Raw genomic sequence first — 22,027 nt, forward strand, 5'->3', positions numbered from 1 at the left:
TTATGTAGAAATATAATGACTAGGAAACTAAGTTCTGCTGACATACCGTCTGGAAGTGTTAATTGGAGTTATTAAAGGAAAAAAAAAAAAGTACAACACTCAAATGTTGCAGTAGGTGCAAATGTGTTCATATTTTGCATATCCAGGCACTTTCACAAACCTGCTCTGATTTTTCACCCTTGTATGAAAAAGTCTGTGTTACTTTACTGGATTTGTTGTTTCACATTTTAGGAAAGACATACTTTAAGACAGAGACTGCAATTAGCATGAAGTTACCCTAGTGGAGAATCCCTGTTAAGATAACCGGCTTCCTTAAAAGTGCATGAATTGACCACCTTTGTTTTACATGTTCCTTGTTGTGCTGGCTAATCTTCACATGCTTGTCATTAAATTGGGTCCCTGAACACTGGGTTCCCTGCTTTTTGCATTGTGTCCAGGTGCCTCATTAGCAAGCAATAACTTTGACATCTCGTTTATTTTCTTCCATATTAACTTTTCTATATAAAAGTCTCTAATGTCCTTTTATTTCTTTCCCCCAATATGCAGAAGAAGGAAAAGAAAAGACAAATTTTAGTGATAGAAGCAACAAGTTTATAGGTAATGCAAATAGAGAGGTTGTTCAATGGCTAGAGTGAGCTGTCTTTCATGTCCGTGTTAACTTTTAGGTGAATGTGCATTTATATGTATTGGTCTAAAGCTGGTTTTAAGGGTTTCAGAGTAATGACAAAAAACAGCAACTGGATATTAACTCTGTAAAATGAAAAACTTAATGGCTGCTGCCAAATATTGTGAAAATGCCACCACTGTTTACCATGCAATGACTTGCAATACTTCCAATAAAGACTTTGATAGTATGGGCTGTGACCTGAATTAATAATATTGTTTTGCTCATCTCTGTTAAAATGTCAGGTTTTTTTTTTTGTTCTTTAGGGGAATATCAATATAAGTGAGGATGTCTTTCAGACTGCCTGAGTAACTGAAATGGATATTAAGGTGAAATCCTTTAATTATAGGAAATGGATTGTATACAAAGATGAGTAGAGATATTGTCATCTTTCTTTGTAGGAAGTGAGTAATTTGTATAGGTTCTTATTCTTTTCCCTTCACTGAAGCTGCTAAGTACAAGGTTATCTTCTACAGGTACTAACTCACAATATTAGACTTTGGGATACTTGGTTTCAATTTGTGGTTGTATCATGTTTAACTTTGGGTAAGTCACTTCATTTCTGTTTCTCCACTCCTTGCCTGAAAGTGAAGATGATTTCATCTATTTTGACTTTAAGCTCCTTTGGATTTTTTTTTTGATGTTTGTAAGGTGAATAATGAGCTTTAGCCATAATTTTTTTGCATCTAGAAGCCCTGTATTACCAAATAACAGTAAAACTGCTATAGTCTGTAGGCACTTCTGAGCAGCGCTGGCTGCAGAAGACAGCAGGACTCATCATGAGTGAGAGGAGGCTATAGACTAAGTAGAATTCATTTAAAAGCTTGACCGTAGACACGTTTACTAGGAAGAAAAAAAAATTTTTCCTTCATGAAGAAGCATCAATTTTATGAATTAGTTACAAAGTTATGAAGCAATTTAACAGAGGGATAAGAAGGAAGGGGCAAAGAAATGCCTCTCTTGCTTTAAGCAATCTGTACAACTTCCTTGCTTGAAGATCTATTAAGAAATCAAGAAGACATATAAAACAATACTTCATGAAGCTTTTTGGAAGTTAGTCCTTGTGCAACTCAAATGACTATTCTTCAGCATATCTGTGCTGTAAATCTACACTGGGCTGCCATTTAGTTTTTCATTTGCCCTTGCCTTTAGCTGTCCTTTCACAATATGCTGCCCATTCCGATGTTTGCCTTGAACCAGCACTTGCCCCACTAACCTGCAGGATACAGCCTAGAGCCTGTGTTTTGTCTTCACCGTAGCATTAGTCAAATCACCTCACTGCCACTGGTGGAGCTGCGGCTCTCTCACAGTGCGCAGGGCCTGTTTTCTCACGCTGTTTGTCTACTCACTGTGAAAGAAGCTACAACCTACAGTATCTAGTTGCTATTGAATCCTTTATATTGCACATTCAATTCAGCTGTTCTTAGCCAAGCAATTTCCTTGAGATCTCCCAGCATGTTTTCAGCTAGCCAGAAAAGCATATTACAGTTTGCTGTACTTCAATGCGAGTATATGATAGCATAATTTGGAGGTAAACGTCCCCACTTCTGGATCTGCTGCACTGATGACATACTGTTCTCCTTTTGCATTGGTTAGGCTGTAATCTTTTAAAAATGCTTCGTACACGGTAGGAGCAAAATCCCCTTTTCTTTTTATTTATGTCCTATACAATAGCTAGTTAAAATAACAGCCCCTTTATTTCTGATCTCTCTACAAGGAGAGTGGGAGGGATACGAGGTCCCATCTCCTTCAAACAGAACATACTGGGGAGACAAGATGAAGCATTTGTTGCACCTACACTGGACTGTATTTGCCACAGGCAAAACAAACTAAAGTAGGGGAATTGTACTCAACTTATTGCCAACCAGTGCAAACCTCCACTCTCTGATTTAGGAATTAGGGGTGGGGAGGGAGAACACAATTAGATAAATGCAGAAACCCCCCCGCGCTGCACCCGGCCCCGCCTCACCTGGCCTTGTTTGCGCCACGGCGTCCCCGCCCCTCCCCTTCCCCCGACGGGAGGCGGCCAACGCGGGCGGGTGAGGGGCGAGGGTGGCGGGGTGGCGGTGTGCCGCCGCGCCCAGCGTTACAGCTTCCTCGCGGCGTGGCCCCCCTCATCGTGGGGGCAAAGCGCCCCTTAAGCACGGCCTGGCTGCTGGGTGAAGTTGCCGCCCGCGCAGGGCTTTGCCGCGGCCGTTTTATTTTACCTCAGGACCGGCTGGAACCGGTTCCAACTGGCCGGTGGCCGTTGGCGGCCGTTGGTGCACGCGCTCCCCCCTCAGGTGAGTGTTGGAGCCCTTCGTGAGGTGCAGCCCGTCACGTTCGCCCGTTAGGGACTGAACCTGCGAATCGCGCGGCCCTGTTACTGGTTTAAAGCCGTGTGTCTCACTGTATACGTAGTCTTAAAAAAAAAAAAAATCTTTTTTAAATGGGGGTTTTGGTCTGGTTGCGGCTGAGAGTCTCCTAAAAGATGTTCCTCGCACCGCGGATGGGCTGTTGTGGCTGAGGCGGCCACTCTGAAAAGAGAAGGTCTGCAGACCGCACGGTCAAAATGAGCCTGTTTTAGCCACTGCGTGGCAGAAATGCCGTGGAAACCACGAACCCATTGCTGAGAAGGAGGTTGCTGCCACTGTGAGTGTTAGAACTGAGACGTGTGTTGGTGTGAAGCAGGTGATGTCAAATTAGCTTTTTTCATTAAGACAGAAGGGGGAAAGCACTGTGCAGTTAGTCCCTCAGAAAGCAAGGAAAGCATAAATATGAAGAAGTTGTACTTCTTCGCGTTTTGTGATAGCAAGCTGTGTTAATACTGCTCTGAGAACCAATAAACACTTTTATATGGTGATTATTCTGCATTATATAAAAAGATAAAATACGACTCCAAAGTGCACCAGCTTGCCGCTTATTCAGTTCCTGAATGTCAAAGGCAAATTCTTTCCTTTCCGCAAAAACTTTCAGAAGCAAACTGCTTCTGAAGTTCTAATCACTGGAAATGTGACCACTAATCAGTTTGCTCCAATAATACTGCTATCTATATAAATTTGTGTGTCCCTTCTAGTAGGGGAGATTATAAAGACTTTCAATGATAAGAAAAAAAGATGCCAAGTAAGTGATTAGGCCAGTGGCTTTTTGCCCCAAATAATTTTCTTAAAGGGGGGGAAGGAAATCTAGAATGTTATCCTTTTCTCTCTCCTTATTTAAACATTTTTATAAGCAGTCTATGATCATGGAAATTCCATCTTTCCAGAGATTTTATGTCTGAACTGGAAAATTTGCTAAAGATATACTAAATGAAAATTCATGCCTTGGCAAAAGAACTGACTGTAGTTTGTGAGATGACAGAGCTCTTCTGTCCCTGATCTCTATGGTTATATGCATGCTTTATCATGGTCAGCTGTGTAACAGTTTGGGTCTCTGCTTCCTCTCCCAGTGTAGCCAAATCTCCTAGTTGTGTTGCAAGTATGCTATTTAGTGCTTTCCATATGCTTCACTTGCTAAAATAAATGACATGAACAAGTCAGTATCTGTTGTTTTAAAAGCAGAATTTTTCATTGGGCTCACAAAGAAAATTGTAAGTGTTGAAGGATGTTCTGAAGGCTTCAAATCCAGAAAGTGAATGAAGGACTCAAGCTCTGTATGAAGATAAATGAGATAGTGTCCTAAGAGCCTGGCTTGAGATTTCTTTCTTTTTTTCTTGCTTGGTATTTGCAGTTGGCAATGTTGCACTTCTCATGCTAACTTAAGACCTATGAAGTAATGAATCCTGCTTGTAATTTTCAACATGATCTGTTTAAACTGAGATAGATTTTATCTGCCACTCTATATATTTTTTGAGTTTCCAAGGTATAGCTGTGTATGGTAAGGCTAAGATGAGAAAACTTTCTTCAGTATCTGGAACAGAAAAGCAGCAGCACAGACTTAAGTTTGCAATAGTTTGCACATGTATGATGGGCATTGTCAAAGATAAACACAGAAATGTTTGAAATGGGACCCTCTGCCTGCAGAAAATAAAGAGAGATCAGATGGAAAGAAATATGCCTTAAAAATAAAACCCTTTATGAGTGAAAATGGATTTGTGCTTCTGACTGTACTTGACAATGTAAAGCATAAACTGCTCAGCAGTGCTTTCAGTTTGATCTGCAAGAGCAGTTGTTACGAATGAATGCTTCAGGTAGCCCTTGTTCCCATCTCTGCCTCTTTTAGTTTTAATTTTGCATTCTAGGAGTACTGATGCATACATCTGTGTATATGGATCCATATTAATATGATCCATTTTAATGCATTGTTTGAAGGACAATTTTCTGGTTTTATTGCTTCCTAGGTTTGTGAAACTCAGCTTAATTCTGAGTTGGCTTTTACTATTGTAAATAATTCATGCCTGTATAAACCTGATGTAAAGTAAAATGAGGATGGGATCCTGAGTCCTCAAATGGTTAGTGTGAAAAACTTCTGATGGACCAGACGTGTTGCTGAAGGACAGAATCTATGTATTTACTTTCTGACCTATCACATAAGTGCTGTCAGAATTTTCCTCTTAATTTGATTTGTAGCATTCCATTAACAGTTATTCTGTGTACCAGGAGAATAATAACTAATGATTCCCAGACTTCCAGAGTTGTAAAATAAGGACAGGCACTATTTGGCAGAACAGAGACTGTACTTTATTATGGTGGAGGAACTGTTCATATTAATCAAATGTTATCTAGTCTAAAATGACTTCTAGCTAATGACTTCTTGTTCTCAGATTAACCATACTACTTACAGATAACATGCTCTTCTAATTCTGATGATTATTAATAATCAAAGGCTAAATATGTGGTTGTCCTTCTTTCAGAAAGAGGAATGATGCTCTCGATTGACCTTATTTTAAGATAGTCTTTTTAGTGTTGAAATTATGATGTTAGGTGTTAGAAATGAGATGGCAAAAGTTCATTGATTAGCCTTTTAACTTAAGCCTTTATGAGGGTGGGTATGCTAGCAGTGAGTGAGTTCAAAAATGTGAATTTAATTGTGAGAGTTTCAGAACTTAATTGTTCAGGACATCATTTTTTGATGGAGAACTTCCTTGGGGCCATCAGTAACAGGAGTAAATGAGTCACACCTATTTCACTTTGAAGAATATATGCTGTAGCTGTGATGCTTTAGGACATGGATGCATTTCTAATAGAATTCTGTCTGCTAAAATCCTCCTAATTTCTGGTTGGTTAAATATGAGTTAATGATGAATGATGTTGATGATGTTAATGTTGAATGATGGGGAAGAAATTTAAATTGGGAGTTTTGTCAAGGTGCGGTCTATTGTCCTAGCAGAAATAACATCTTTTCCAGGATGCTAAAAGCAGTGTGGCACTTCAGAAGCTTCTATCCAATGCTAAAGTAGACTTAAGCAAGAGGTTCCTAGCAAGGAGTTTCTGAAATGCAGGTGGAATCTGCTGTTGTGGAACCAGCAGTTCGAGGTCTCCTAGCCACTCCACTGTGCTCACGAGGCATCACACAGGTTTCACAGGTGAACCTGTGTGCTATGGTGCCTAGTGTAAATTAGGATGAGAACCCTCCTCCTTTAACTTACGGAGGGGCTGGTTTGTCAGATTTTCAAGCTGCTTTTAGGTCTCTATATCAGTTGCCAACATCAGGTCCTGATGCTTGTATATGAGAAAGTTATGTTTTTCTGGGGGGTGTGTGTGTATGTATGTATATATATGTGTGTATATTTTATATATATGTGTGTGTGTGTGCATTTATATAGGTCTGTGCCCCCCCCCCCCCCCCCCCAGTGGTCATGTCCTCTGCTGACATCATTGTTTCTGTGAGCAATGCTTACAGGCTGCTTCAGGTGTGCTGTTTTATTTTCTTCTTGTGTAGTAGTTTTCTCTGAAGGAAACTTTTGGGTGACTGTCTTCACTGGAAATGAAATGTAGCTTGCGGTCTGCTTATCTACATCTATCTAGTAAACATGAGGAAATAACATTTTAAAATCTAATTCAGTGTTGACATGACAAAGAGGATGATGCAGGACGCAAGGAGAGACTGCTGCCTTGAATGCGTCTAATTCTACATGCACACACCATTACCTACCAAAAGAATTAAGCTGATTGTAAGTCATTATTTATGATTGTGATGCAAGTCCATGTGCAGACATCTATTTGTGTTAAATCCTGTTTAAGGTATTAAAAATTGGCTTTAGAAAAGTCCAAGAATGTAGATTCTATTATTTCAGCACAGAAGTGTCACTCAGGCTTGTACCAAAATGAACAGTATTGCAAATTACAAGTAGTGTTACTGTTTTTGTGCAAAATTGCCTAGACAGCATCTGTGAGCAGCTGTGGGCATGATCTGGTGGCCACTGAAGCCAGTGGAAAGAACATAATTAACATCAGCTGCACAACTCTGCTAATATATTTAATAAATGTCTGTGTATATGTATAAAAATGTTTTGATGAAATTTTGTACGCATGAATTCAGAGGGGCATCTTTCAAATGATCTTTGGGAGAAAGGCCTCACTTCAGGCACTGTTTCAGATCTGTAGTTCTACTTGCTGCAATGCTGTCTGCCAATTGTCAGGAAGCAGCTCGTGGGGAGGGTTGAGAAACATGTATGTGCGTGCTTACACTTTGTGTATCGTTGGGTACGTGGGCTGATGTGCATGCCACCTGCTTTAGTTGCATATAACTATTGTGAAAGCTATTGAACTTCTCAATGTCTGCCTCAGAGGCTCAGATAGCAGTGACAGCAGAGAGTACACACAGTGCCCTACATGTGTTTCAGTCCTTCAAGGGAAAAGCATTGGAGAGTTTTTCATGACAGGTTGCTAGCACATGTTTCTGCTGGTAACAGTGTGTCTGTGTCCCTCTGTGCATTTTGTCCTGCATTTGCTAGATCAAAGAAGCCTTTAACTCTGAGTAGCTAACATAAAAGATTAAACATTTGATACTCTGAAGGTTTCTTGCTCTGACTTGAGATGATGCTTAGGGGTCATCTGCATGGGCAGCTTTAGTATGAGGTGTTATTTTAGGAATGCTGACTAGAGCTCAACACTATTGTGGCTTTTGACAAAAAGCATCAACAACTGATCAGAGGGTTTCCATCAGTCCTGTAATGGTCTTTACTAGGAAATACAATCTGTGTGTCTTGGCCTCAGCCAGAAAGCAGAATGAGAGCACCTGAGGCTGAACAACATCTCCCACTGTGTACCATAAATACCCAGCAACATGGAGAAGCCATTGTGAGCAAGGATCAGGAGACTGGGACATGAGGTGCTGGGCAGATAACAGTATTGTGCTGCGTCATTCACTGGGGCTTGAATCAGTCTTCTAGTCATGGGTTTAGGCAGACTGTAGTGTGAGGTGCTGTGCTGTTGGAGGTGCATTCAGTCTTCTGGCAGATTGCCATGTGTTTGGGGAGAACACACCTGCTGTAGAGAGAGTGCTTCCTTACTTGGTCAGCATTAACGTGGGCTTAAAGATTTGAGCTAAATGTAGTCTTGAGGCAGACTGGTTAAGGTATTAGTGAGGTATTTTGTTATTGTTCCTGGAGCATAAGTGACTTCTAAGTAGGAGCTGATCATGTTTTTAGAGGCTCTTAGCCATAATATAACTGTATTTTGTGGGAAGAAAGAAAATAAAAAGCTGTATTTTTTTTGTCAGGTTTCTAATTTATAGAGAACAATGAGATGCGGTAATCTAATTTATGACTGTGTACATTATATCACTGATCCCAGCTAATGGAGTACATCAGATGCTCTGATTTGTGTATGTAGAGATTTCAGTGGGCTGAGCTAATGGCAAAGCAGCTTTAGCTTGCCAGAGGGAAGTGGTTGATTTTGTGTGGGGAGCTTAGAAAGGTAAATCCTGTGCTTGATGCTGAACAGAAGGAATTGGCTAGTATTCATGATGTCTGTACTTCTACAGACTGTTGAAAGAATATTTTCTCGGTTCTTTACATGTTAGGATTTAGGAGATGAAATTTTTTCTTGGAGATTTTGTGCGGATGTGTCCATCTTTGATTAGGGTCTCATTCCCACTAGAAGATAGTGGTAATGAGCTATTTTCAGTAAATTTGATTATATGGTTACTTGTATTTGGTAATTTTAAATTTCTTTGACAAAGAGTCAAAAAAAATCTGCTAGCAAAAAGAAATGAAGAAAGCTGTTTTTTCTTTATTATTAGTGCTATCTGTGCACTATATGTTAACTGCTAAAGCAGACAAACAACAACAAAAAAACCTCCAGAAAAGCCCAATAAGCCTCTTTTTCAAATCAGGGTGTGTCTTGGGCACTGAAGCATACATACTCATATTTTCATGTTTGAACATATGAGCTATTCAGGCACAGTCTGTCAAATACCAGAAGCTGTTACGATCTTTTTTAAATCATAGAGTTCAGCTTTTTTTTTTTTTAATTCAGATTCTTCTCTCATTATCAGTATATTTGTTCATCCATTAAATTCATTATTTCCAGGAAGATTCAGGGGAAAAAAAGTTATCCAAGCAATCTGGCACTAGTAGCGGGCAGAGTGTGTGAATACATTACTTTGGCTGTAGTACTTTTATGTATTCAGGACAATGTTTGTGGGTTCTGCTGTGCAGATCTTGGCCAAAAAGAGACCCAAGGAAATGCATTAGCAATGAGATCAGTTTGCTAGGAAAGATGCTGAGGGCCACTCTGTGTCAATTAAGAACAATTTGGAAAGACAGATTTCTTAAATGCTGCCTGACTCAGCTTGCAGAATGTAGCCAATAACCAAATGGCAAAATTTCACAAGTGGTTACATCAGAAACATTCTCCCTCGGTTGGTGACACAAGTCACTTTCATTTCCTGTGTAAAGTATTTTCTCCAAGACTTAAATCCATCGATCCCAGGTTTTTCTTCACGTTTAAGAAAGCATCATTTCCCCGCTGTTCTTGTCTCCTCTTCCTGCAAGTTAATCTATCTCCTCCTTGTTCTTGAGTTGTGGATCATTCTCCTCTTTCAAATATCTCACATTTGTTGTTCTTCTAGCTACGTGGGTGGCTGGGAATGCTTTCACCTTTACTGGTAAAATTAATCCTCTTTCTGGCTTCTGTTGAGAACATTCATTGATTTGCCCTAGGTAATGCCTTAATGTAAGATGAGGCAAATTAACAGAGGAGGGAGGGAGACAGTATCCCCCCCTTTTTTACTAAAATGGGGAGACTACCTCTGTTTGTCCTCCTCCCCTGCCTCGTCCTAGCACAATGGTGAGTGTTCGGATGCTTCTGTTGGCCACTAAGTGTAGGGAAAAAACAGAGAAAAAGATATGCGTGGAGTTTCAAACTGACAGAAAAACAAAAAGGTTTAATACAGAAGGATCCAATTCTTCAGTAACTTAGACATCAAGGGCCTTTCTCTAAATGTAGTTCTATATGATTCTAAAATCATATAAACATACACTTGCTTTCTATCTTGCAGTCAGTCTTTCTGACAATAACCTGAAGAATTACAGTCTTACTAAATCTATTTCCTCTGGAGTGCAAGTTACTGCAAAATGATTTAGAAATGAGGCTAAATAACAACCCTATCTTAACCCTGTAATGTGTTCAACACAGCTCTGACCTGTGCAGTAATCCAGGAATTTCAGGAATATGCAAAACCCTATGTTGCTTATGCCATGAAGTGTACTTACTAGCTCTGATTATCTGCTAGAGGTTTGTGGTGGCCTGAGGTAGAAGAAGTCCTTTCAATTGATTTTAATGAGTTAACCTCACAGGTTAATGGGAGAATGTCATGCCACCCTGGACTGACGAGTCCTGAGTTTCCCTAATTTTTCTAAATAACTGTTTCTCTCTAGATTCCCGCCTATGGAGAAGTGCATGTAAGGAATAGGATAAATATGGCTTTTAAGGGCGAGAACCACTTAGATTCCCTTCCGTTACCTGTCCAGCGGTAAGTGATACACTCTGTCACACAGACTCCCTTGAAGATCAAAAGGTGATTTAAAAACTCAGTTTAAACTAATTTTTAAATAATGTCCATACAAAATGTTAAGAATGTGGAAGTCTGGGATGCATTTGTCAAGGCATTTGCAGTCTGGTAAATCATGACAGTGAATATGCAATCACCATTTTAAATAGATGAACATGTTTGCAGTAGAGATGTGACTATATTTACTGGATCAGTCGTTCCACTGGAATTCCCGGCACTCCGTGAAGACTGCTGAAAACTATAAATATAAATTTCTTTAACCTGATTGACTTTTTCCAGGTGTAGCTGTGGTAATGATATGGAGGTTATAGCATAATCTCTCCAGTCCTTGATGCTGGAGAGCCTACTAATTAACAGATTTTTAGAATCTGGCTGCTCCTTGGCATTTAGAGTATCATCTGTAGCATAGGTTCACCTCTAACATAATGTAGGTTCCATGAAAAGAGACAAATGAATACAATTGGCTTCCACATTCTTGTTGAACTAGAGTCTTGATATGTGGCATGATTGTTTACAGGAATGAGATCAGAAACAAAAGGGATTTAAACTTCATTAAATGTCATTCTACTCCTTTTTTTTTTCAGTCCAGATTGTGAATCTTTACTGTAATAACACCCTCCTGATATTCAATCTCAAAATGTGAGGCTTTTCTTCACCAGGAATTTGGTATTTTCTCTACCTTCCCTGTCTGACTCTTCAAGTGGGTATTTTGATAATGACATCAAGCTTATAGTCACAATAAGACTATTGGTGTCTGTTGTCTTCTGGGAAAAAAAATTACATGAGGCCTTTGGTAATTGGTACTGTTCCCTGAATTCTAGCCAAAGATTGCCTTAGTAGTCAGTGACTCCCAGAAGTCCTGGATAGGATGGAAAGGACTAGTATCAACAGCAGTGGTGTGTCATGTCTCACTTATTAGTTTAGTTTATTCCATGGGTTAGAGAACGGGTGTCACTAATTCATGCTGAAACTCAGTATCTCAACACACAGAGCCATGGAATACCTCCTCAGATGTACACAGCAATGAAGACAGACTGATGACTTTGCTGTGGAAGTGCTCAGGCTAACCCAAAGATCAGACGAATTGCCAGAAACCCAGGTTAATTGCTTGGTGAAAACTAATAGCTTCCAGCAGCTGAGTCTTGGATCAAAAGTCAAAGAACTTATCAAAGCCAACTGCTGTGCCAAGAACTCGGCTTGCAAGAAGGTCAATGAAGTCTGTTATTGTAGTAGAAAGCTAGTTGCCAACAGTGGTGTTAACTGCCTAAGGCAATAGGTCCTGTAGATGGCAAGGGCTGTTCTGGGTTAATGATAGCAAGTTTTGGTTACTAATGCATAAACGAGGATATTGGCTATAGACTCCATATGCTGATAACAGAATATGTGGTGTGGGAGTAATGCATGTGACACTCAAAGCTACAGTAACACAGAACTGAAAAGCACAGAAGCTGCAGGCTAGGGATTTCTGAAAAAGAAAACTGCCTGCAAGTCGATTCTACTCTATTCAGGCAGACAGGACTCTGCCATGTCATCTGAACAAAACCATACTGCCTTGCATCAACTCCACACTACATCGCATCTTATTACAGGAAGTGATCTAGACAAGTCCTATATAGCAAGTGCTGTGCTGTAGCAAACTGCTGGGCCAAGCAGGGCATCTTTATGTAGTGCCATTAGTCCCATTAAAGTCAACAGTTATCTTGGCTGTATAAGGAATTTAGAACTGGGGCCTTAAGCTGAGCCCCTGTGCTGGCTGAATTGTTGTTTACATTGTTTTCTCTCCTCTTTTATTTTGTGGGAAATTGCAGCTTGTATAGGAATAGTCCCTAGAGTATTGAATCACTGTGCTGGTGGTTTTCAAACATACTGTCAGACCTACCTTCTCTAATTGACATCTGGACTGTTACAGATACAGTATTTAAACATATAAAATATCCTGAGGAAAAACAAAATTATTGTTACAGAAACTTTATTTTCCATTTCACTGAGTTAGGAGCTTAGAAACGGTGATCATTATGTGTCTTAGGAGAAAAAACATTTGGAAATTGATTTAAATTCTCTCTTTTAAAGAATTCAATTAGTCTCCAAAAGCTGTCAATAGTCCTATGTAAAGCACTTTAAATGACCATAAAAATAATCCATTTCAAGCATATGTTGCCATCAGTAATGGCCAGTTCACTATAGCATATTAAGTGGGAATGTATTCCTTAGAGATGCATATAGCCCCATTCTGTAGTAGAGTTATTTTAGTGTGGCTTTTGAAAAATGCTGTGACTCTTTCCTCACATCTTTCTATTGGGATTGTTTTTTTCCATGTTTCTAGGGAGTTTTTGCAGATGGGAGAGCTAACGTAAAAGAAGTTTTCTTTCTCTTTTATTCCCCCTTTGCCTCCTGCATAATAAAAACTATCAGCCTTTTGTGTTTACTTTAAGCTAAAGCTTATGATATAGCCAGATTTTTCATGGTAGTCATGGTTTCTTGCACTTTCCATATTGGATAATAAACTAAACTTACAGTCAGGAGCACCGAATCTGAAGTCATTCAGCTAAACGAAGCAGAGTAGGCCATAACAAAAAGAGAGCAAAATGGAACACTGGTTTTGTTTCTCAGATTAAACATTCAGCTTACAGTTGAAATTGTGACAAATACAATATGACATAGACATTTTAAAATAAGGAATAAAGGGAAAATCTTTTATGGAAATGAAGTATTAAAAAAATCCTCATGCTGAAAGATGCTGAAATTTATGCTATATTTCTTGGAGATACTCTTGAAGATGAAGGGGTAAGGGGCAGAGAGAGTTTATCTTCCTGATCTTCAGAAATGCAATGATGCAGGACTGCTTAATATACAGTTTGAACATCATTATAGTTTTAAAAATGAAAGGTGAAAATGGAGATTATAATTTCAACTCATGTACAAACAAAGGGCAATGTTTATTATTTAAAGATTTTTTTCTTTTGTTGAAGGTCAAGACTTTGAGTACCTGGAAGATAAACCCATTAGATGTCTATCTTTCTGTCTTTCTTGGTGCTAATACTATTTTTAAGTTATTTGCTCATGGAAGTTTCCATAGAATCTCAAAGCACCAAATCACCATCATCAACATCATCAGTGGGTATAGATGAAAATTTTTATCACTGTGTTTCAGATGAAGTTGAGACAGAGAAAGTAGACAAGCCTTTCAAATCTAGGTACTTGCTGCTAAGTCCTTTGACTGTAGCATTTCACCTCTGAAAGTTATTTCCTTGTTTTGATCCCCAAAGTTGGAAAAGTTTGCCATGAGTGACCTCTGTGTCAGAGCCAAAAACAGAATCCAGGTTTCCTGTCTCCCAATTCTGTGTCTTAAGCAAAAGACATTCCTTCCTCCTTTTGTTACTTTCTTCCTTTTTCTGTTAAACTAAAGATCTGAGCCCTATGAAAGAACAATATGGATGAGGTCACTCCATGCATATTTATAACCTTGCACTGCTCTTTAAAATGTACTGTGCATCAGCAAGTTCTCTAATAACTTCTCTAAAGGATTTGCTTAGATGTCCTGTTATATAAATTAAGATCTACATGCCCTCTTTTATTAAGAAAGTCAGTGTTAGGGTGGCTATCAACTTAAGAAATGTAGATTTCTTACAATATTCCTTTTGGCTTATTTGTCTAATATGTTTGTTTGTCTTAATTTTTTATTTCTTGCTGTGTTATTTTGTATTTCTGTACAGTAGGTAATGGTGACTGGAGCTCTGTTCACTGCACAATGACTAAACTCTATGTATATATCCATATATCTCTGGTGAAAGGAACTATACCAGCTGTAGTGACTAAATCCGATCTGTAGGCCATGTAGGATATGATGGAAATTACTGAAGGAGTTAGGAAAAAATCCTGTTATAGGGACAACTTTTCAATGGAAACAAGAGTACATTTAATAAAGGAAAGTTTGTCTTTTAAGTCAAGGCAGAATTGTAATTACCTTGTCCCAAACTCATGTTTGCTGAAAAAAATGGAGAGGTTAAAAACAACAAACAAACAAACTGTCAGGTTTGTATATGTCAGCGTGGGCTTGTCATACACAAAAATCAGTGTGTTCTTCAAGTTCAGATTTGAAACCTTACTCCTAATTAACAGCTTGTCCTGAGGAATGTGCTCATCTAAGTGCCGCAAGAGAAGCAGGATTTTAGAAGGGGTTGCATGAGAGGCCCCCCACAGGCGAGATGGGAGCTTAGCAACAGACCTACTGCAAGGCCCCCTACGACAGTAGCCCCTGAATTAACACCAGCTTAAGGTGAAGATTGCTGAAGTGGACATGACACCAAATTTTATGGTACAAAAAATTTGAGGTCAAATTTGGCTTGGTTATAAGAAAAAAAAATTGTGCTGGTTGCATGTTTCCTGACCTTGTGTTAAAACAGATGAAAGTGATATCTGGAAACTGAGGGATGGGGGATGATTAGGTGGAAGAGTGAGGACCTGTAGTGGAAGAAGCAGAGACTTTGATCAGGTTCAAAAATCCAAACACAGTGTTGAAGGATTTAACAAAATCTCCAGGGAGAAAGAACTCAAACCTTTATTTTCTTGGCAGATAATATGGGCTAGAATACCATCTCACTGTAGATTGCAGGGAATTCTGGATGAATTGTGTGAAGTAACTTTCAGGTTTTCAGTACAGAAAGTAAGCACTTTAATGCTTCCTCCAAAGCTCTAGGACCAATGCCTACCGTCCATGAAGTGCTGGACATCATGTTGTGTCTTCCACAGCTCCACTAAATACTTTGTTACTTCTCCACTGGGGAAAGAAGTAATGGTTGAAATGATGCTAAGACTTCTTTGAAACTGTAAGGAAAAATAACGGTGTATATTTGGGGTGAATTGATTCATTGACAGAAAATGTTTGTCAGAAGTTGGAAGTTACTTGAAATAGAAGCAAGAGAAATTTAGAATTTTTTTTGCTGGGGAAACTGTACCAATTCTACCTTGTTTTTCTCCCAAATTGGGATGACAAATATGCAGACTTTTATGGAACAAACATGGAAATTTATAATGGAAACTTTTAGTTTTTTTTAATGGAAACTGCATTTCTCCTCAAAAAAAATACTTTGACAAAATATTCCTGGTGATGAGAGTAGAATAAGAATCTTTGTAAAGTAGGATGGATTTTACCTATTCAGGGACTGAATTATTTCAAGGACTGTGCACATTAGATTTTACTTCTAGAACTTTGTATGGCCTCTGTACAGCTGAGAAGAGGTTTTTTGAGTTTGTTGAGTTTGAGCTACAAAACACATGATGAGCCTTTCAACAATGTTTGTTTAACATTGTGTTTCACATGTTCGGTTAGCAAATATAACCAGGACTGTCAGGAAAAGAGTGGATCTATGTGTTGGGCTTCTGTCACTAAACTTCACAAATATGTGATTTAGTCCTCAGAGTCACAGGCAGGGAAGTGCTGTTATACAGTCATAAAAATTGAGTCTTGCCCAAAATTTCACAGGTATTTTCCTTTCTATTCAGCAAGCTGATGTTCTCTTATCCCTTGTATTCTGTAGGTGATGGAGATTGTTAGGTTTTGGTGCCCACCTGTTCATCTGGCCTTAAAGTGAAGTAAGTTCAGGTTTGGAATGAATTTTGAGCAGCAGGTTCTTTTGGTCATGTCATAGTTCACTGAACCCTTTCCTGTTTGCTTATCTATCTACTTTCTTAGATATGAATACCTGAAATGAATGATTCCTGGGACATAACTTCTGTGTATTAACCTGAATAAAGGATACTAGCTTTTATCTCATTCTGGTCTATTCTTTCTCTATTTTTTTCCCCCCTCAGTTCTTGTTAGAAGTTTTAAACCTCCTTCCTGCTTATTCCATATCTGAATGGCTTCTACATTCTGTTATCACTTCTATCACTTCTTACTTGTGTCTGTCCTAACAACACTTACCTCACCTTCCCAATTTCTTACAGCACCTTGACTCTGAAAGACTCAGCAAGCCATTTATAAGTATGCACAATTTTAAGACTGTGCTCAAGTTCATAATTAATCATAAAACCATATTTAAATGCAAATGCTTCAAATGTTTCCCCTAATCAGGAGTTGTATATGTCCTTATGCTTCTCAGACATTTTCTGTAAGAGAGGAATTCTTTCTATTTCATGGTTTCCTGTAGTGCCTGCTGCCAATTGTAAAGGGTTTATTCTATGTTTCTGGCTTTTCCACCCATGTCTGAAGACTGAACTTCGTGTCTGAGAAGTGGTACTCCCTACCGAAGTGGAAAATATTTGTATTTCCTGTTTGTAATTTACAGGCTACTTACTGTGCATAGGTCTTGCCTTGATAATTTAAATTCTGGGTTCCCTATACTCAGTTTTATTTGGATAATATCAAGGATGTTTATGTCATAGTTCTCTAAAGCATTTAGCTAAAGACCATAAGAAACCCTAGAGAATAAAAGCACATTATCTATAATAAGAGCTGAGAGTTGAAGGTGTTCAGAGTACAAAGTTCGTTGTATTTACACGGCTCTATTATTTGCTGTATGAATTTTTTAAACCATCCAGGAATAAAATGCTTGCTAGAGAACTGAAAAAGTTCTTTTTTGCAATAAGCTCTAGGAATGGTGTACTACAGGAGAAAAGAGGATGCTATGCCAGTAACACACAGTTATCTTCTGGTGACAAGGAATAAACTCAGTTATTGCATGGCTCAAGGCACTAATCATATCTCACTGAAAGACCTGTTCTTTTCATTCCCTTCAACTACCTGTAGCAATTCAGCAAAGAATTTTATAGCTTCAGAAAGGGAGCTTAGCTTTTGAAGTAAATATTTCTGATTTTAGTGACTTATATTTCACCTGCAATGAAACTGGAAAGCAGGTTGTTTGTGAGGATTCTGATGGTGTTAGTTAAAATAGGTGCATTTATCCACATGCTCCTTTTGAGAGGCATTTTGTGGTGTTGCTAGTTGACTGGATCCAAAGGCTGATGTTAGTAAAATAGTGACTGTATTGATTTGCTATCATTTGGTGACATTTGTGAAGAATATGAACTCAACAGATTTTTCTTTTCTTTGAATCCCTGGGTAAAATATCTGTTTGTTCCTGTATTCAGGATGTTAAAGTGTAGGTCAGCAGTTTAGCCCACAGGCAGTAAAAATAACTACATATTCTTTGTACTTTATGCATTTTGGGGGGTATGTAAGCCTACCAGAATGCAAGTTTTTTCCTAACTTTTTCATTCTGATAGTTTTATCACTGTAACTTTATATTTAGCTGTTTAACACGCTATAGAAACATATTCTATTGCTTCCCAGAGCTATGCTGTTAATATTCTATATTGAAATGTAGAAATTGCAAAAGAACTTTGGCTTTTAAACTGAAGGAAGTTTGAATTTGTCCATTATAATAGCTGTGTGAAGTTATGGTGACTTGCTTTAAATTCATTAATTTGTTCGCATTTTTAAATAATGTCTTCAACTTGCCTCATTAGACCTTCATTTATTAGTGTTTGTATTTCATATTTGTGGCTTGCTGTTAGTTGGGCAACTCTCTCTCTTTTTTTATGGTCAAGCACCATGTTTCATCCTAGATGACAGCTAAGCATTCACCCTGAAATCCTCTTGTCAGGATAACATGTTCCATAGTATATAGCACATAAACACTATGTAATGATCAAGTTAGTGCTGGTAGAGCCTGTATCATATAAGAACTCTGGCTGAGTGTTTTCAGAACACACATTGAAATGTGGAAATCTGTAGGAAAGGCTTTTTTTCTCTTTTTGTATCCTAAGGAAATAGTAGAGTTGATCTGCCTGATGAATATCTTCCCATTTGGAACTTGATATCCTTTTCAGAGAGGACCCTCAAATTAATGTCTCTAACATAAAGTAACAGAACTTGCGTGAATGTTAGTTCATCTTTATTCCAAGTCATAGATGATGCTTTCTGTGTATATCTTTGCCAGTATTGTGTGATTTTTTTTTTATTTTTTATTGCAATATCAAAGTAGGAATGCAACTTTGAACCCTCTGACTAGCTCTTCTACTATTACTTTATGGCTTTGACTCAATGGTTTGTTTTCCACTCTACAAATTTTTTCTCTGGTACAAGCAAGACTTTTTCAAATAATTCACATGTCATTTGTGGTTGATAATGTTTACTTGCATTCCAGTTTTCATCATACCTGTTTCTTGGTGGCATATTTCAGAGAAGATGGTAATCAGGTGTTTGTATATTCTACTGCTTATGTTAGATTTCTCTGTGCTCTGTCTTCAGAAGATAGTCTTGCCAGTTATTTTTGTTCTTTAGGGTTGTATCTTGCATGTGGGACTTTACTTTGTTGTAGCATGGAAGCATGTTCAGAAGTTTGGAGTACATTTAGCTCTACCATGAGAAAATCATGAAAATTTTAAATCTTAAAGTAGTTGCATTTATATTGTTATTTTAGTCCTTTAATTCAAAATGTGATTTCAGCATTTTCTGCCTATTGTTGCATAGATTTACATAATGTAGCATTAGACTTCTTCCCTTTTAGTTTTTAGGTGGTGGTCCTGTCCTCCCGCTGCCGCCTGCAAAAAAGATGAGACAAAATCAAGACCTGAGAATGTCTAGTTTTAGTACCTTTATAAGAAAAGTATGTAGACATCTTGCTTATTTACCATGAAAGCTTAGGAGAAAACTCCCCACTAAATACCAAGAAGTTAACTAGCTCTCTGATTCAGCAGTTGTTATGCCCCAAGTCTGTGGTGTGCAATCCCTAATAATGCTTCAGCCACAAATAGTTGGTAAGAGCCACATTCCTGGCTTTCTATATTGTCTATTTGAACTTCCTGGTGTTACAGAATACTAAGCCTGAACTGCAAGCATGCTTCTTCTGAACCTATTGTATTAGATATGGAGGATGGATATGCAGAAGAAACCTCTCCCAGCAATTTGATGGCTAAAAAGGATTGCAGAGTTAGAAACGCTACAGCATGACAGAATCAACCCATCATGATAACTCGATGTTTCTAGTGACACACAAGACAGTGAAGAGTCCAATTGTTGCACTTAAGAGCAGGGGAACTTGGAGACCTGTGTCCCACAGAACACAAGCCTGTGGCTTACAATCCTGTCTTGCGTGGTCTCTGAACAATGCTGTGTGCCTGGCAGTGATGCTGTACTTGATGATTGAGGCTGCTGTCAAACACAGTTTCCTGAATGTAGGAAACAATGAGCTAAATGTGGTAAAGCTGGTGTTTGCAGGTCACTATGAAACTAAGTGCGTGCTCATACCTTTTCTGCTCCATGAGAGCATACGAGTGCCTAGGACTCTGCTCGTGAACCACACCAAGAGCTTTACTGCTACACTGGCCACAGTTCTTGGCGTGCATCTTAGAACTTTATTTCAGATCTGTTAGAGTTAGAAAACTTGGTCATGCACAGAAGAGTTTGTTTTAGTCTTCAAGGAGGCAAAGTTAAACTTAACATCAGCTGTAAATAATCCAGCCAACAAGGGGAACAGAACCTGCATTGTGTACTCTTAGATTTGATTGCTTTCCAGGTCTTTCTAAACTGCAAATTACAAAGACTGTGTCTTTGTTTTCCCATTCACTGTATGGGGCTAATGGTCATCTACCTTGCAGAACTATTGTGAAGCCTTGACTTTCTATGTAATTTTACGGATATCAAGCAATCTGAATTTAGTATTCTGCTGGTAAGAAGCTTACACTGGAATAAAGACCCATGCTTTGTCTCTTATTTTAGCAGCTAAGCCATGTTCTTTTGGTTATCATGTATGTAATATAAATGGGACTATTCTTATGAGCCCTGGAAAACTATTAAGGATGAAATCCTGGCTGTTGACCTCAATATATCCGAGATACCTTTCCTCTTAAAAACAAACAAAAAACGACAACAAAAAACAACAAAAAAGGCAAGCTTTGTCAAAACATTCCAGACACATTCACACTTGCTGAGCTAACCAGACAGGAAGAAAAGAACTGGAAAAGGACCACATAGTCCTCCTTAAAGGAATATGCCTTCTCACCAGACTCCAAAACAGAGATTAGACTAATAAAGGGATCCTCAAGACAGCCAACTCATTTACGTCTCTACAGTCTTATGAGGAAAAAATGATGTCTGTCTCCAGGTGAGCAATATGATTTGGAGAAGTTTTAATTTTGAATTGAACATTATACATCATTCCTTCTGATTCTACCCTAGTTATACTACTGATTAATCTTTTTGGCCTTAGGCAAGCTACTTTATCTTCCTGTGTCTTTCCTTCCTCCACCTCAGCTGGGGAGACACAATGGAAGTCCTTATTAGCCTATCTCCACAAGTTGCTATTTTAATAATGTTTATATAGCAGTCAGTATATTATGACCCTATATGCCTTGTTATGCCTGACATTATGCATGTAGCATCCAGTTGCACTGTTGCAGGTTGATAATGTTGAACGCTGCCTAACAGATGCTTTTCATAAATGTGAAAAGTGTTTTTGTTCACAAAAACTGACTTGTTCCTTTCACGCGCCATATTTTACCATCATTTTTACAATGTTGTTGCCTAGCGAGCTAGTTCACTGAACTTTTTTTCAACACTGGCTATAACAGAGGATGATGAATAATCACCCATACCCGGTCATTTCTAAGATGTTTTTCACCCAGTCTGATTTTTAAAAATAACTCTCTTCACTTGAGGATATTTTAATGATCTTACTATGACTTGTCATACTTATCTTCTCAGCTATTTGTTAGAAATACTTGTACCATATTGTGTTAGATACAGTATTTGTCACTTCAGTTCACATTTCCTGGGAATGTCTTCCTTACTTAATTGCCTCGTCTCTATTAATTTGGTTCATTGCTGCCTAGGGATGGTGGGAGGATCTTGTAATCAGTTGTTCACTTACCTGTAATGAGCAAATTTAAGAAAGCTGGCAGAACAATGATACAACCTCGTAAATGGGTTTTTTGCTTTTTTCCCTTTTTGACAAATAGTATAGCAATCTTAAGAAATATGATAGTCTGACCCCATTTCTAGTCTCATTAAATTTGCTAGTGTCTGTTAGTGGTTGTATTTCTGAGCTCATATTAACCCTGAGGGATTTGGAGTGATGGAGAGAAATGCGTACAGGACTTTAATATTAAGCTGAAATGTAACTGTTAGCAGTGCCAGTTGATTTTGTTTGTTCCTTATAATATTTTGGATAGAATTATGATATGTATGTATTATGTGAGGCAATAGACCTAAAGGATTACAGATAATCTATGATTTTTTTATTATTTATTTTATTTTTTTAGAAAACCACCTTATATTGCTGGAAGTGTGGACTTTGCTTCAGCTACTTCATTACTTCATTTGTTTCTTTCGTTCTGCGGATGGTTGCAATGGAAATACAGAAAAGGCGTACACTAGGTACTTAATAGTCTGCACAATTAAAGGTGATGAAAGGTTGTCGCCCCCCC

General features: G+C 38.4%; 1 protein-coding gene across 1 annotated transcript in view; it reads left to right on the forward strand.

Moving 5' to 3' along the window:
• Positions 1-22,027, forward strand: part of INSC (INSC, spindle orientation adaptor protein) — a 168,318-nt gene that overhangs the window by 55,581 nt on the left and 90,710 nt on the right. The window contains 2 exon segments of the mRNA XM_026070738.1: positions 10,467-10,495; positions 10,497-10,561. Of these exon segments, the coding sequence (XP_025926523.1) occupies positions 10,467-10,495; positions 10,497-10,561 (94 nt within the window).

The sequence above is a fragment of the Apteryx rowi genome, unplaced genomic scaffold (genome assembly GCF_003343035.1).
Source record: "Apteryx rowi isolate R43461 unplaced genomic scaffold, aptRow1 scaffold_107, whole genome shotgun sequence".
In the NCBI taxonomy this organism is placed as follows: Eukaryota; Metazoa; Chordata; class Aves; order Apterygiformes; family Apterygidae; genus Apteryx; species Apteryx rowi.